The sequence below is a fragment of the Triticum aestivum genome, chromosome 6A (genome assembly GCF_018294505.1).
Source record: "Triticum aestivum cultivar Chinese Spring chromosome 6A, IWGSC CS RefSeq v2.1, whole genome shotgun sequence".
Taxonomy (NCBI): Eukaryota; Viridiplantae; Streptophyta; class Magnoliopsida; order Poales; family Poaceae; genus Triticum; species Triticum aestivum.
Window position 1 is genome coordinate 66,386,737 of NC_057809.1, and position 12,719 is coordinate 66,399,455.

The 12,719-nt window shown below is 44.2% G+C and overlaps 1 protein-coding gene across 1 annotated transcript; it reads left to right on the top strand.

The window, feature by feature from the left end:
* The first annotated feature begins 4,820 nt into the window (after positions 1-4,820).
* LOC123132068 (BRCT domain-containing protein At4g02110) lies at positions 4,821-12,406 on the top strand. The gene is made up of 10 exons (XM_044551824.1): positions 4,821-4,980; positions 5,089-5,178; positions 5,271-5,375; positions 5,468-5,569; positions 6,375-6,459; positions 7,426-7,492; positions 7,583-7,627; positions 7,737-10,871; positions 11,123-11,339; positions 11,507-12,406. Exons 1-10 carry the CDS (start codon positions 4,882-4,884, stop codon positions 12,083-12,085), a joined length of 4,524 nt encoding a protein of 1,507 aa, XP_044407759.1. The 5' UTR covers positions 4,821-4,881; the 3' UTR covers positions 12,086-12,406.
* The last annotated feature ends 313 nt before the right edge of the window (positions 12,407-12,719 follow it).

Consider the following 12,719-nt stretch of genomic DNA (forward strand, 5'->3'; position numbering starts at 1 on the left):
GCACTGGAGACAACATTCTCTTCGATTGTGTATGGACTTTTTCTCTCTGTATGCACTAGTAAACAAATCAGTCCATATCTGTTTCTGTCAAAAATCTCCAAAACACAAGGTAGGCAGATATTGCACCAACAATCTCCCCCTTTTTGGACGATTGTTGATAAAACATATCACATTGAAGGATAGATAAAGAATGGAATGTAATGCGAAGAATAATGAAAGACAAGAGATAAGTATGAAGATAAATTATTCTCCCCCTTAAGATATGCTTCATATCATGAAGAACCAGAGGGAGGTGAGATTATTCTTCGTATAAGTGACATTGATCTATGATTTAATACTTGACTTCTTTCAATGCACTCGACGGTGTTTGAGGTGATTCCTGTCACACAATCTTCAAAAATAATAAGATTTAACATATGCTTGGAAAGATTTGTGATGAATGATATAGCATGAAGGTTTTCTCAGAACACAATTTGAATCCACATGAGATGTAGTTTTCCTGCAAGTTAGATATTCGATACAATCAGAGCAAGAAAAAGAAGTAAGAAAATGTTGCTCGGAGTGGATATACTTCAGACGTGGTTTCCCTACAATTCAGAAGATAATAATTGCGAGGGAAAAACACTTTGTCAGTGAATCATATGGCCTTCACATCGTAATGCATAAAAGCTTAGACTGACATTCTCTTCCTACAAGGTTAGATAAAGAGGGATAACAATCAGCGTATATCTAACCACAACAGTTATAATTCATTTAGTACTCGAAGTACTTCTCCCCCTTGTTATCATCACTTGATGATTTCCTGTTCTTCTTCGAGGAGCAAATATTTTTCCCTGTAAGATAGATAATTATCGAGGGTAAACATTCAAGGGAAAAACACATTCGATGGTACCTGCAAACATATAGTACAAAGCAAATAATATTCCAGGCGGAGGGTTATTAACATTACATGACGACCGAGTATTTCAACACCACAAGCGGTGTGATAAGTTCATGAAGCAAATTGTTCGAAGGAAACAAAAAAGCGAATGAAAACACCCTGCAAGAACCCTGAAAACTATCACTCGATGTAATTCTCCCCCCTTTTGTCAACAAGTGTCAAAAACGAATGAGAAAACATACGTGGAACTACTCCGTGGGAGAATCCTAAGAATCATAATTAAAACCACTCAATGAATCAGTATCAGAAGAGTGAGGAATGGTCGAGGCAGAAGCAGGAGTGGCAGCCTGAGCTCTAGATGACTTGGAGCGATGAACATCTCGCTCGAAGATAAGAGTACCGGCTGTATCTGCAATTTCATCATCATGACCGACAAACAACAAATCCATTGAAACAGAACATTGTGGGAGCACTGGAGTTTGTCTTCAAATGCGAGGAACAACAAGCAAGTCTAGGAAGTCATACTCCTTCATGATGCCCTTTTTAGCTAAATCATTGCGAGAGTAATGCTTCCTTAACAGAGTCCATGAGAATTTCTTTGCTTCCTTCTCATGCAGAAGAATTTGGCGAGTATGATTGTGAAGCAAATTCACCTTAGTCATTAATTCCAGCTTTTCTTTTCTATCCAGCTTAATATGGCTTTTCCAGTGTCTGCTGAGTGTGAATGCATATCTCATAAAGAGATGGATTTTCTTCACGAGGGATTACAACCCTGGCTTGCTTGACCTTCGGTGCATTTTTAGACACAAACGCAGACGCATTTGCAGTAGTATTAATAGGTTCCTTCCCTTTTCCAATATTCTTCACAATGCGCAAAGTGTCACGAACTGGAGGCATGAATACCTTCGGAATATAAGCCCAGAAGAATTTCTCATTGGTGAGCTGCTCGATCGCGAACATGATCCATGGAGCATAAGGCTTCAATGACTAAGGGCCGTCAGCTGCACATGCGAGGTTTTGAATGAAAAGGTCAGGAATATCAAACTAAATTCCTTGGGACATGGCCAGAAGTGCATTTCCCGTAATGCTTTTGATGGAATTCAGTCTATTCGTTGGCGTGAGAGTATTGCACAGAATGTGAAATAGTACTTTGTTATCATAGGCCAACTTCTTCAGATCAACATCAATGCATTCATCACCAACCATGGTGGGATCCATCATAATGTGGAGTTGTGCTTCGGACACTTCCCAGTAATGCAGCCTGTGCTCTCTATCCTTCTCAAACTCACATCAAGGAAGATTTATCAAAGCCAGAAAATGATCTGCCGAACATTTGATCCTTTCTCTGCCAGTCATCCATTCCAAGAGTCCAGGATGAGGTGTTTCCAAGTTCTCATTAGATATATAGTGTGGCATAGAATTGAAGGACAATCTCTCTGTTCCAGCCATGACTGAAACACATGAAACCTTTCAGGAGGGCATGTTCAATATGCTCGATTGCATGGAGGAACACAAGGCATTCCTTCAAGCTCAGCGAAGTTCAATATCTTATGATTAAAATTTTTGTTCTTGCCTAACAAGATCCGAGCATAATAGACAGCTTGTTCTTCAGTCCAAAACCTCGATGACAGTGAAGTCCTTTCTCCTTCGTAAGGGCTGACCCCAAAGAATGCAAGCTTCGAGAAATGAAGATGTTCATTAAATGCAGGGCCATTGGGGCCGTACTCAGCTAGAAACAGTGGAAATGATTCCTGGAGATTTTTCTGATTTTCTTCATCACCAATTTCCTTGGCTGAACATCATCAGAAGCTGGCACATTTTCATCGATTGGCTTTAATGGAGCAAGAGGAATTTTAGCTTTCTTTGGAGCTGATGGCACGGGAGCACTGGACTGTCCTTCAATTTCCTTCGCCGGAACTCCTTCAGTGGCTTTCTCATTCTTAGGCACTAGGGCCTTTTCTTTTGGTGAACTCTCAATAGGAGGAGGCACGACAACTTCTTCGGTCACTTGAGTCACTACATCTTCTCCTCCGGTCTGCCGTGGCAAAACTGGTGTTACATCTTGATGAGGCAAAACTGGTGGTATATCGTGCTGAGGCAAAACTGGTGGTACAACTGCTTGTGCTTCTTCTTCGTGAGCCATGGGCTCTTCCAATTTCTTTTCTTCCTGTTCCGATTATGAAGCCAAAGAACCAGGAGCAGGATCAACCTCCATCTTGGCAGGGGCACCAGATGAGGAGACTGGGGTGGTATTTCCTCGGGGAGCAACTTGCTCCCCCTCAACTTTATCACCCTCCTTGATGAACCCAGAGGGCTCAATGTGACTTTCCTTCAAAGGCGATGAAACTGCCCTCTCCATCTCAATCTCTTCGCCAATTTTTTCCTCAGGACCTTGCTGCTCGGGTACGACATTCTCTTCGTCATTCTGGTTCAGAAAGATATCTATCACATATGTTTCTTGTGCAGCAACTGGAGACATGACTACTGGATGAGCTTGCTGCCTAGTTTCTTCCTCGGGAAGAGGGGATGGTGGTATCTGTTGCAGAGGAGCACTTGTGTCAATAGGAGCATCAGTTGCTACATGTTGAAAACGGCGATCTGAGTTTGTCTTCGGCTTGTGAACTCTTGCCTTAGCCTTCTGACGCTTCTCTTCTTTTTCTCTTCGTCGAGCAAGATTTACTTGACATTTAAGCTCATCATTTCTTCGATCACAGAGCTGAGAAACATCCATCTTCATCTTGGAGTACCACTCAATCTTGTTGTTCCTCATAATAGTGAGGGCTTTGGTAATCTCAAGAATCCCCTTGTTTATGTCTTTTCTTTCAGACACAGATTTGGCACCCTTCCTCGTTTGCTCAAGGAGTTTCTTGTCCTCGACAGCTTGGTTTAATTTCTTGGTAATTTCTCTCAGCTCAGCGAAGTGTTTTGCTACCATTTTGGTAACATCTCCGGGCAGACCCAAACTGCTCAAATCAGATGGATTTGCCTCATAGGAAACACCTTCAATGATATCAAAAACAAGACCAAAGTCATATCTTAGTTTCTCTATGGAAGCAGGAACAATTGTCTTGGCCTTCTTGGCAGCAGCAACAACTTTTTCATCGGGCAACAACTTTCTCTTCGCCACAGGGGTGGCAAAACCCGAAGGTTTACCTGATGCCATAGTAGCAAGCATAGGTGACGATCTCAACGGCGGCGAAACTTTTGCCGGAGAAGGTGTTTAGCTATACTCTTTAATGCTTGCATGAAGTGAGATGCAATGGAAGGCATTGGCTCGTCGCATGCTCTCCCGTGGTCGCCAGCTGCATGCTCGCTCAATTTCATCATATCTTGTGTTAACGCCGGACGATAGATGAAGCGCCGACTCTATTCTCTCTCCTGCTTTCTCTCCCCTTCAAATATGATTTCGTTGACATGGAATATCTTATAGCTAGCGGATTAGGACCTATTATACTTGGTTTAATGGATTATAGATTAACTCATATTCCAACGTAGCCTCAAACACTAGATTTACTGGGCAAAACTGTAATTCAGAGAAAGGATATAATAATAACACGAAAAAAATTATGATGAGACCCACATGCCATCTCCCGATTCATTTACCTTTTTCTTTTGAGCAAAACCCCGGTTTAGAACGTGTTTGGTTGATGTCCATGGCATCGTACGCCTGGCCGGGCCTGGACCATGCCTGAGATACGTGGCAGACGCTGTCGTGGCGGGCGAACGTGCCACGCGAAGCGAGCAGGCCTAGCCGCCTAGCCTAGGGACGGTCTCCAAAATTTGCTGCCTTTTCCCTCCCAAACCCCGAAACCAAAATCCCCATTTTCCCTCTCCCCCTTCCAAATCTTCCCCGGCAAGGCGCCGCCCCTCCAACACACCCACCACCGCAAACTGCCGCAGCAATCCCCCTCCCAACCCTAGAGGCAGCCCCTCCTCCGATCCAGACCCCCCCCCCCCCCCCCCCCCGCCCCGCCCCCCCGGCACGGCCCTGACCGGCCGCCATGGCTTCCCCCGGCGGCGACGACGACTTCGACGACCACGACCTCTTCGCCGGCGTCCGCTTCTTCCTCGTCGGCTTCGACAGCGTATCCGAGTCCCAGGTGCGCGCCCCGTCCCCCCTGACCCTCCGTGGCTCCGTCTCCCATTTCGCCCCGCGAACCCGGCCCTGCTCTGGTGGATACTGACCTCCGTTGCCGCCTTTCCTGCAGTACCGGTCGGAGATGGTGCGGCGCGGCGGCGCCGACGCCGGGCGGCTCGGCGGCGGGTGCACCCACGTCGTCGCCTGCGGCCGCGTCTACGTGAGTCTCGCATATCACGGCTCCCCCGCTTCTTGTTTCTTCGCCGTGGCTTTCTTGGGGATCTGGGACCGATTTGGGCTCTGCGTGTGCAGGACGACCCCGTGTGCGTGGCGGCTCGAGCGCAAGGGAACAAGGTCGTCAGCGAGCTCTGGGTGGACGATAGCCTCGACCGGGGTTTTCTCGCCGACGCCGACAGGGTCCGTTTCCCTGCTAGTAATATATGTGGCCACACCTCTGTCACTGGTTCAGTTTCCTGATGAAGCAGGATTTTTTTTCTTTTCTTTGCCAGGTTATTTACTGGCCAACGAAAGATTTGAACGGAATACCAGGCAGCGACTCGCTGCAGATTTGTCTGACGGGGTACCAAAGGAATGACCGTGAAGATATAATGGTAACGGCTTGCGGCTTGTATCCTCGTATTTCCCTAGTCAAAAACTCTGAAACATGAGTTATGTCAACCTTTAGTTGATTCCCTTTAAACATAACACATCAAGGTGGAGTTTTTGTCACATCGTGCTGTTCCCTTTTTGACTCGTAATCCCATTCTAGAGCTTCCTTTCGAATTCATAGCATCTTGTCCGATGATCTGTAAGGTATTTTCACCATTGCAGTACCAATTTAAGTGGAAGTGCATGTAACGTTGAGCGCACATGCTTCAGAATTGAATTTTGTTTTTGTTGGGTCAGCTCAACCCAAAAGAACTGCGTCACACTCATGGTTAACTATAGAATACACTAGCCTCACGTTTCTGATCTCTTTGTAGTATTCAAGGAGTTGAGTGACTGCTTTCAGATGGTGAAATGTTAACTACTTTAGCCGTCCCATAATATAAGAGCGGTTTTGACACTACACTAGTGTAAAAAATGCTCTTATATTATGGGACGGAGGGATGGGACGGACGGACGGTTTTGACACTACGGAGTACTATTTAGTTCATTTGACCATAACATATAACCCAATTGCTTTTCTTTTTTTCTATAGCAAATAGTTCCTATTTGGTTTGTACCCATCACATGGGTGTCATATATGTAGTCTTAAGGATAATTTTGTTTACCTGTCCTTATGCTGATGCCACAGTACCTTGTTTTTGTGGAATTTGTTGGCAGATTCTTGATATGTAGTCGAGTTCATGGATTTCGTGGTTCACCAGTTATATATCTTGACTTATAATGTTCCTCTTTTCATTCTAAATGCAGAAAATGGTCTCTTTGATGGGCGCACAATTCTCCAAGCCTTTATTAGGACATGTAGTCACTCATCTTGTGTGCTATAAATTTGAAGGTTTGTTACTTTTAGCAGCCAGTCAGTGCCATAAATATGTATATACAAGTCATTTTTGTTTTGTTGCTTTTCCCTCGACGCACTTTCATTGCTGTTGTTTTTCAGTGGTGACCATACATTTGTGAGAGCTGACATGAAAACTTTATTTCTTACTGTTATTTGTGGCTCTTTGTTTTGGGTATGATGCTTATAATTTTGTTGCTAGAACTAACTCTATGGACCAGTAAGAATCTTATACCCAAAATTGGTATCTTGGTGTCACATATATTCCTCAAGTTCGTCATCAGATTAGGATTTTGGGTGAACTAGTTGGAGTATAAACCTCAATATGATATCTTGAGTTCAAGACTTAGCTAGCCAATTTAATAAAAATAATACCAGTCACTCTGGTTCATGTTTTAGGCCAGAGGGAGCCGAGGCAAGTGGAAATGTTGAGTAGGAATTGCTGATGTCATTTGGTGGTTGAACACTACTTGAACGCATAGATGGCATCACACTGTCAGTATTTGCTTTTCTTGTCTTTATGTGAGACATATAAAAGTAATCTCATGATCATAGACAACCTTTGATATGTGTGGTGTACAAAATATGATGCCTGCATGCTCCTGATCTTTCCTTTTCCAGTTTGGTTTCTTCCTTTTCTGTTTTTGGTCCTTGTAGTTTGAACTGCTGGTTTGTGATACTAGAAATCGGAGAGGAAGATCTTTATATAGTGTTTTATGATGAGCATAAGAAGTTGTGAGATTCGGTAAAAAGTGTGCAGCGAATCTTGGGAAGAAAAGTTACTCTTTATATTGTTTAGAAAGCCTCTGATGAAACATAGGCTTCTCAGTAACTTAAAATAAATCGCAACATGCGTATCGAATGTCTGTTTCGGATCATTTCTTTGTGCATGAATATATCATGACGCGAGAAATTGTTATATGCTCCTTGAATGTGACATCTTGGTTTTGTCAAATGAACCAGGTGAGAAGTATGAGCTTGCCAAAAGGCTGGGAATCAAGCTTGCTAATCACCGGTGGTTGGAAGATTGGTACTGCACATCAGCTTTTCTTTATAATAATCTTAACTATAAAGCTCACATGTTAAATATCGTTATATTATTGATCTTTTTCCTTTGCAGCTTAAAGTCATGGGAAATTCTTCCGGTAGATGATTATAACAAGAGGCAAGTAAAAGTACAGTTGCATACTTCTTTTGTTGTATCCATGTTCTGATTTAATCTTCTCACTATAATGCTTGCTAGGGAAATTAATTCTGTCTATTTATTTATTCAGTAGTTGGGAACTAGAGATAATGGAGGTGCAAGCCAAGGATTCAGAAGATGAAGTAGAAGATGATCGAAAGCCATTCAACAACAGATCTGGAGTTAAGCACACTCCCAACCCAAAAAACAGCGTAGGAACTTCTCACAACCCTGAGGTTGATGTACCTATTATTCCCAATGATAATCAAAGTATGGCTGTGGATAGACATCTGAACACTCCAGGTCAGATCAGAAAGGAAGAGAATGTCGTCAACAAGACACCTGATATCACAGCTCAAGGCACTCCTAACATTAGTAGGTTGGCAAGTTCTGCTAACGCTGATAGTGGTGCTCCCGTTCAAACTCCTCCTGTTATCAGTGGCAATAGAGAGGAAGTTGCAGTAAGAAATTTGAACAATCCAAATCAGGTCCAGCCAGCGGAATACAAATATGTTGGTACAGACATTGCAAGTGGTACATTGGGCACCCCAAGCTCAAGCAGGATGACAGTTTCTGCTAACCATCATTCCCATTCCCCAGATGAGACCCTCAAGGTACCAAAGAACATAGCAACTCCTATAGCAATCAATGCAGGTGCCCACAGTGCTAGCATGGAGGTTGATGGATCAGTGGTTAACAATGGCAATGCAGAAGTTTCTGAATCAGGGATTGAAAAAACGATTCCTTGCCAGTATGCTGGTGTAACCTCTAAAAAGGGCTCCAGTAGTGCAAGTACAACAGAAAAACAAACAACATCACCGAAGAAGGTTCCACTTAGCAGAGTGGCGAGTGCCCTTGCTAAGAAGCAACAGGGTGTTTCCACCAAGGTAAATGATGCACATGTAGGATCCAATTTGGAGTTGAGTAAGGTGACTTCTCAGGAAAATATTGAGACCCATTCCTCAGATGAGACCCTGATGGTACAAACGAACATAGCAACTCCTAGGGCAAAGAACCCAGGTGCCAAGAGGCCCCACAGTGCTAACATGGAGGTTGATGGATCAGTGGTTGACAATGGCAAGGCAGTAGTTTCTGAATCAGAGACTGACAAAACAATTCCTCACCAGCATGCTGGCGCAACCTCTGAAAAGGGCACCAGTAGTGCAAGTGCAACAGAAAGAAAAGCAAAGTCCCCAAAGAAGGCTCCAGTTGGTGGAATGAGAAGAAGTGCTCTTGCGAAGAGGCAACAGGGTGTTCACACTAAGACAAATGATGCGCAGGTAGGATCTGATTTGGAGTTGGGTAAGGTGACTTCTCAGGAAAATATCGAGATCCATTCCTCAAGTGAGGCTCTCATGGTACCACAGAACATAGCAACTCCTAAAGCAAGGAATGCAGGTGCCAAGAGGCCCCGTGGTGCTAGCATGGAGGTTGATGTATCAGTGGTTGGCAATGGTAAGGCAGCAGTTTCTGAATCAGAGACTGGCAAAATGATTCCTTGCCCGCATGCTGGTGCAACCTCTGAAAAGGACACCAGTAGTGCAAGTGCAACAGAAAGAAAGACAACACCTCCAGAGAAGGTTCCAGTTGGTGGAGCGAGAAGAAGTGGCCTTGCGAAGAGACAGCAGAGTGTTCGCACCGAGTTAAATGATGCACATGTAGAATCTGATTTGGAGTTGAGTAAGGTGATTCCTCAGGAAAATATCGAGACAGACCCTAAGAGGTTCTGTGGCGGTGCAAATGATGATGAACATGGAAGAAAGTCACCCAAGAAGTTGCCTAATACAAGAGTGAAAAATACAGTTGTTAAGAAGTCTCGAAAATCTGACACCAGCACGACCATTGAATCACCAGTTGATAAAGCTGAAACAGTCCCTGCAGAGTCACTGTTTGATGACTTGTTTCCTTCAGAAAATGTTAAAGATGACCCCAAAAAGCTTTCAAGCAGTGCTAGTGTGGATGGTTGTGCCACAGTTTCCCCTGAGAACATATTGAGAACTAGAGTTAGGAAAGTGGTTGCCAAGAGGAAATTAAAAAATGTGGAAGACAAGTCAGGCAGCAAGCATTGCAAAATTGGTAGTAGCATTGTATCTGCAGCTAAAGCACTCTCATCAGAGAGAATAGAGAGTGCATGCAATATCGAGAAAGCAACTGCCGATCAAGACTCCCTGAAGGGCAATAATGATGGTGTGAGAGATGTATCTGTATTGTCTTGCAAAGATACTGTCACTGTGGACAAGTCAGAAGGAATGCACAATTCCAAGTTGAGAAGTAATGGAAGAAATAAAGCTCCTGCTTCAGAGCATGATAATGATAACCAACAAGACCATGGTGATCTTAGCTCTAAAACCAGTTGTGGAAATGGTGGTTTGAATTCCAAATTTGCTTTGAAATCAAAGAAGAACAAAACAGATATGCTTGACAAGCATGGAGAGATTGACAAGTCAGAAGGAATGCACACCTCTAAGTTGAGATGCAGTAAAAGGAATCAAACTCCTGCTTCTGACCAGGACAACGATAACGGACAAGACCATGGTAGCAAAGATACTGTCACTGTAGACAAGTCAGAAGGAACTCGCAATTCTAAATTGAGATCTAGTGCAAGAAATAAAGCTCCTGCTTCAGAACATGACAATGAGAACCAGCAAGACCATGGTGGCAAAGACACTGTCACTGTAGACAAGTCAGAAGGAATGCACAATTCTAAGTTGAGAAGTAGGGGCAGAAATAAAGCTCCTGCTTCAGACCATGGCACTGAGAACCGACAAGTCCATGGTAGTAAAGATACTGTCACCGTAGACAAGTCAGAAGGAACACACAATTCTAAGCTGAGATCTAGTGCAAGAAATAGAACTCCTTCAGACCATGACAATGAGAACCGACAAAACCATGATCTGAATTCCAAATTTGCCTTGGAATCCAATTGTGGAAATGGTGATCTCAATTCCAAATTTACTTTGGAATCAACGAAGAACAACACAGATGTTGTTGACAAGCATGGAGGGACAGAAGGAAATGGAGCTGGAACCTTGATCACATTGGACCCTGCATGCTTTATTTTAAGTGGACATCGTCATCAGAGAAAAGATTATCGGTCAATACTTAGACGCCTGAAGGGACGAGTTTGCAGGGATTCACATCATTGGTCATATCAAGCAACACATTTTATTGCCCCTAACCCCCTAAGGAGAACTGAGAAGTTCTTTGCAGCAGCTGCTGCAGGCAGGTAGAAACTGAAACTGTGATCTAAGATCTCTAGTAATTTAAATTTTGCAGTAGAGTTAATAGTTTCTTATTGACTTATCTTATAGTCCTTCATCAATGAGACCAGAAAGAAAATAATTTGCTGCTTAATTAGAGAAATCGACATGTTTGCTGCATATGCACGTGACTTGCATTTTGTCTTACCTACTTACTATCTTGCTAAAATCTGCCATGTCACAAATCTGAATGTTAGCTCTTTTTCTCCTGAAATAGGTGGATCCTCAAGAGTGATTACTTGACCTCTTGCAATGAGGCTAGCAAGTTATTGGCTGAAGAGCCGTTTGAATGGTCTGGTACGGGCCTCAATGAGGGTGAAACGATTAGCTTTGAAGCTCCCAGGAAATGGCGTGTTCTAAGGCAGCAGATGGGTCATGGTGCCTTCTACGGAATGCAGATAGTCATCTACGGACAACTCATTGCTCCATCACTGGTGAGTCTTGCTTGTCAATCAACTTACCTGCCAAAATGATCAGTGATAAAGTATTTCTGACAAAGCAATGCATGCATTGTGAGCTTATCTAGCACCTGCATATTTGGAGGTTCTATGGTTCTTTATCCTCCAGTTCATCTTAAAAACTTCCTGTTCTTCCCTACCAGGATACGGTGAAGCGCGCGGTGCGTGCAGGCGACGGCAACATCCTAGCAACCGCACCGCCATACACCAAGTTCCTGAACTCCGGCGTCGACTTTGCCGTGATCTCAGCGGGCATGCCCAGCGCAGACGCATGGGTCCAAGAGTTCATCCGTCACGACATCCCATGCATCAGCGCCGACTATCTGGTCGAGTACGTCTGCAAGCCTGGCTACTCCCTGGACACGCATGTCCTCTTCAAGACGAACCGTCTGGCCAACAAGTCCCTGGACAAGCTGCTGAAGAGTCAGCAGGAGGTGGCCATGGATAACCTGGAAGAAGCATCTGAGGACGACGGCGACGATGACCTGAGCTGTGCAGCCTGCGGGAGCACGGACCGGGCAGAGGTGATGCTGATCTGCGGCAGTGAGGACGGCACGGTCGGCTGCGGGGTCGGCACGCACATCGACTGCTGCGACCCGCCCCTGGACCGCGTCCCGGACGACGACTGGCTGTGCCCCAAGTGCGAGGCGCCCAAGGCCAAGAAGAAACCCCCGAGGGGCGCGGCGAGCAAGTCTAGAGGGTCATCCAAGCAGCGGAGGTGATTCTGGTTCTCTCGTCTTGTGTAGTACGCTCCCTGCTTTATCGAACAGACAGAATAAATAGTGTAACAGTTAGCACCAGTGTAATATAAAGCTTTGACATCGACAGAAATGCCGCCTCAGCATTTCTCTTGTAATAGTTGGTCTTTTCCATCCACTTGGCTTTTATCAGTGTGCAGTGATAGTGATTATGATTTGCTGTAAAACCTTCCGAACCGAGGAGTGTCTTCTGCAACATCCATTTCATTTGTTTTTTTTTTGGTGTATGCGACTTCCATTCAATTTCCCTCTGTTCACAAATATAAGATGTTCTGGATATTTCAATATGGACTATATACATACTGAAATGGGTGAAATAAACACACTAAAGCATGTCTATAATGGTTGATGGTATAATAGCAATATCGAGGGACATCTACATGGAACATTATGAGCGGGTGATGTCCTTCTCTCATGACTCATGATCCATGAATGCACAGAGAGGTTTCAGAGTGGAAGTTGCGGTCCTACTCCTACCTTGCTTCACAATCGGAGAAACATACTTTGCTATCTTCCGAACGAAGGTCCGTTTTTAATTCTGACAGCTCTATTTCCCGACTCTTATATTTCTGCGCCTGGTGATACAAAGGAACGGATG

Coding starts and splice junctions, on each gene's coding strand:
- LOC123132068 (XM_044551824.1), top strand. CDS start 4,882: ATGGCTTCCCCCGGCGGCGACGACGACTTCGACGACCACGACCTCTTC. Junction 5,376..5,467: donor TTCTCGCCGACGCCGACAGG/GTCCGTTTCCCT, acceptor TTTCTTTGCCAG/GTTATTTACTGGCCAACGAA. Junction 7,493..7,582: donor CACCGGTGGTTGGAAGATTG/GTACTGCACATC, acceptor TTTCCTTTGCAG/CTTAAAGTCATGGGAAATTC.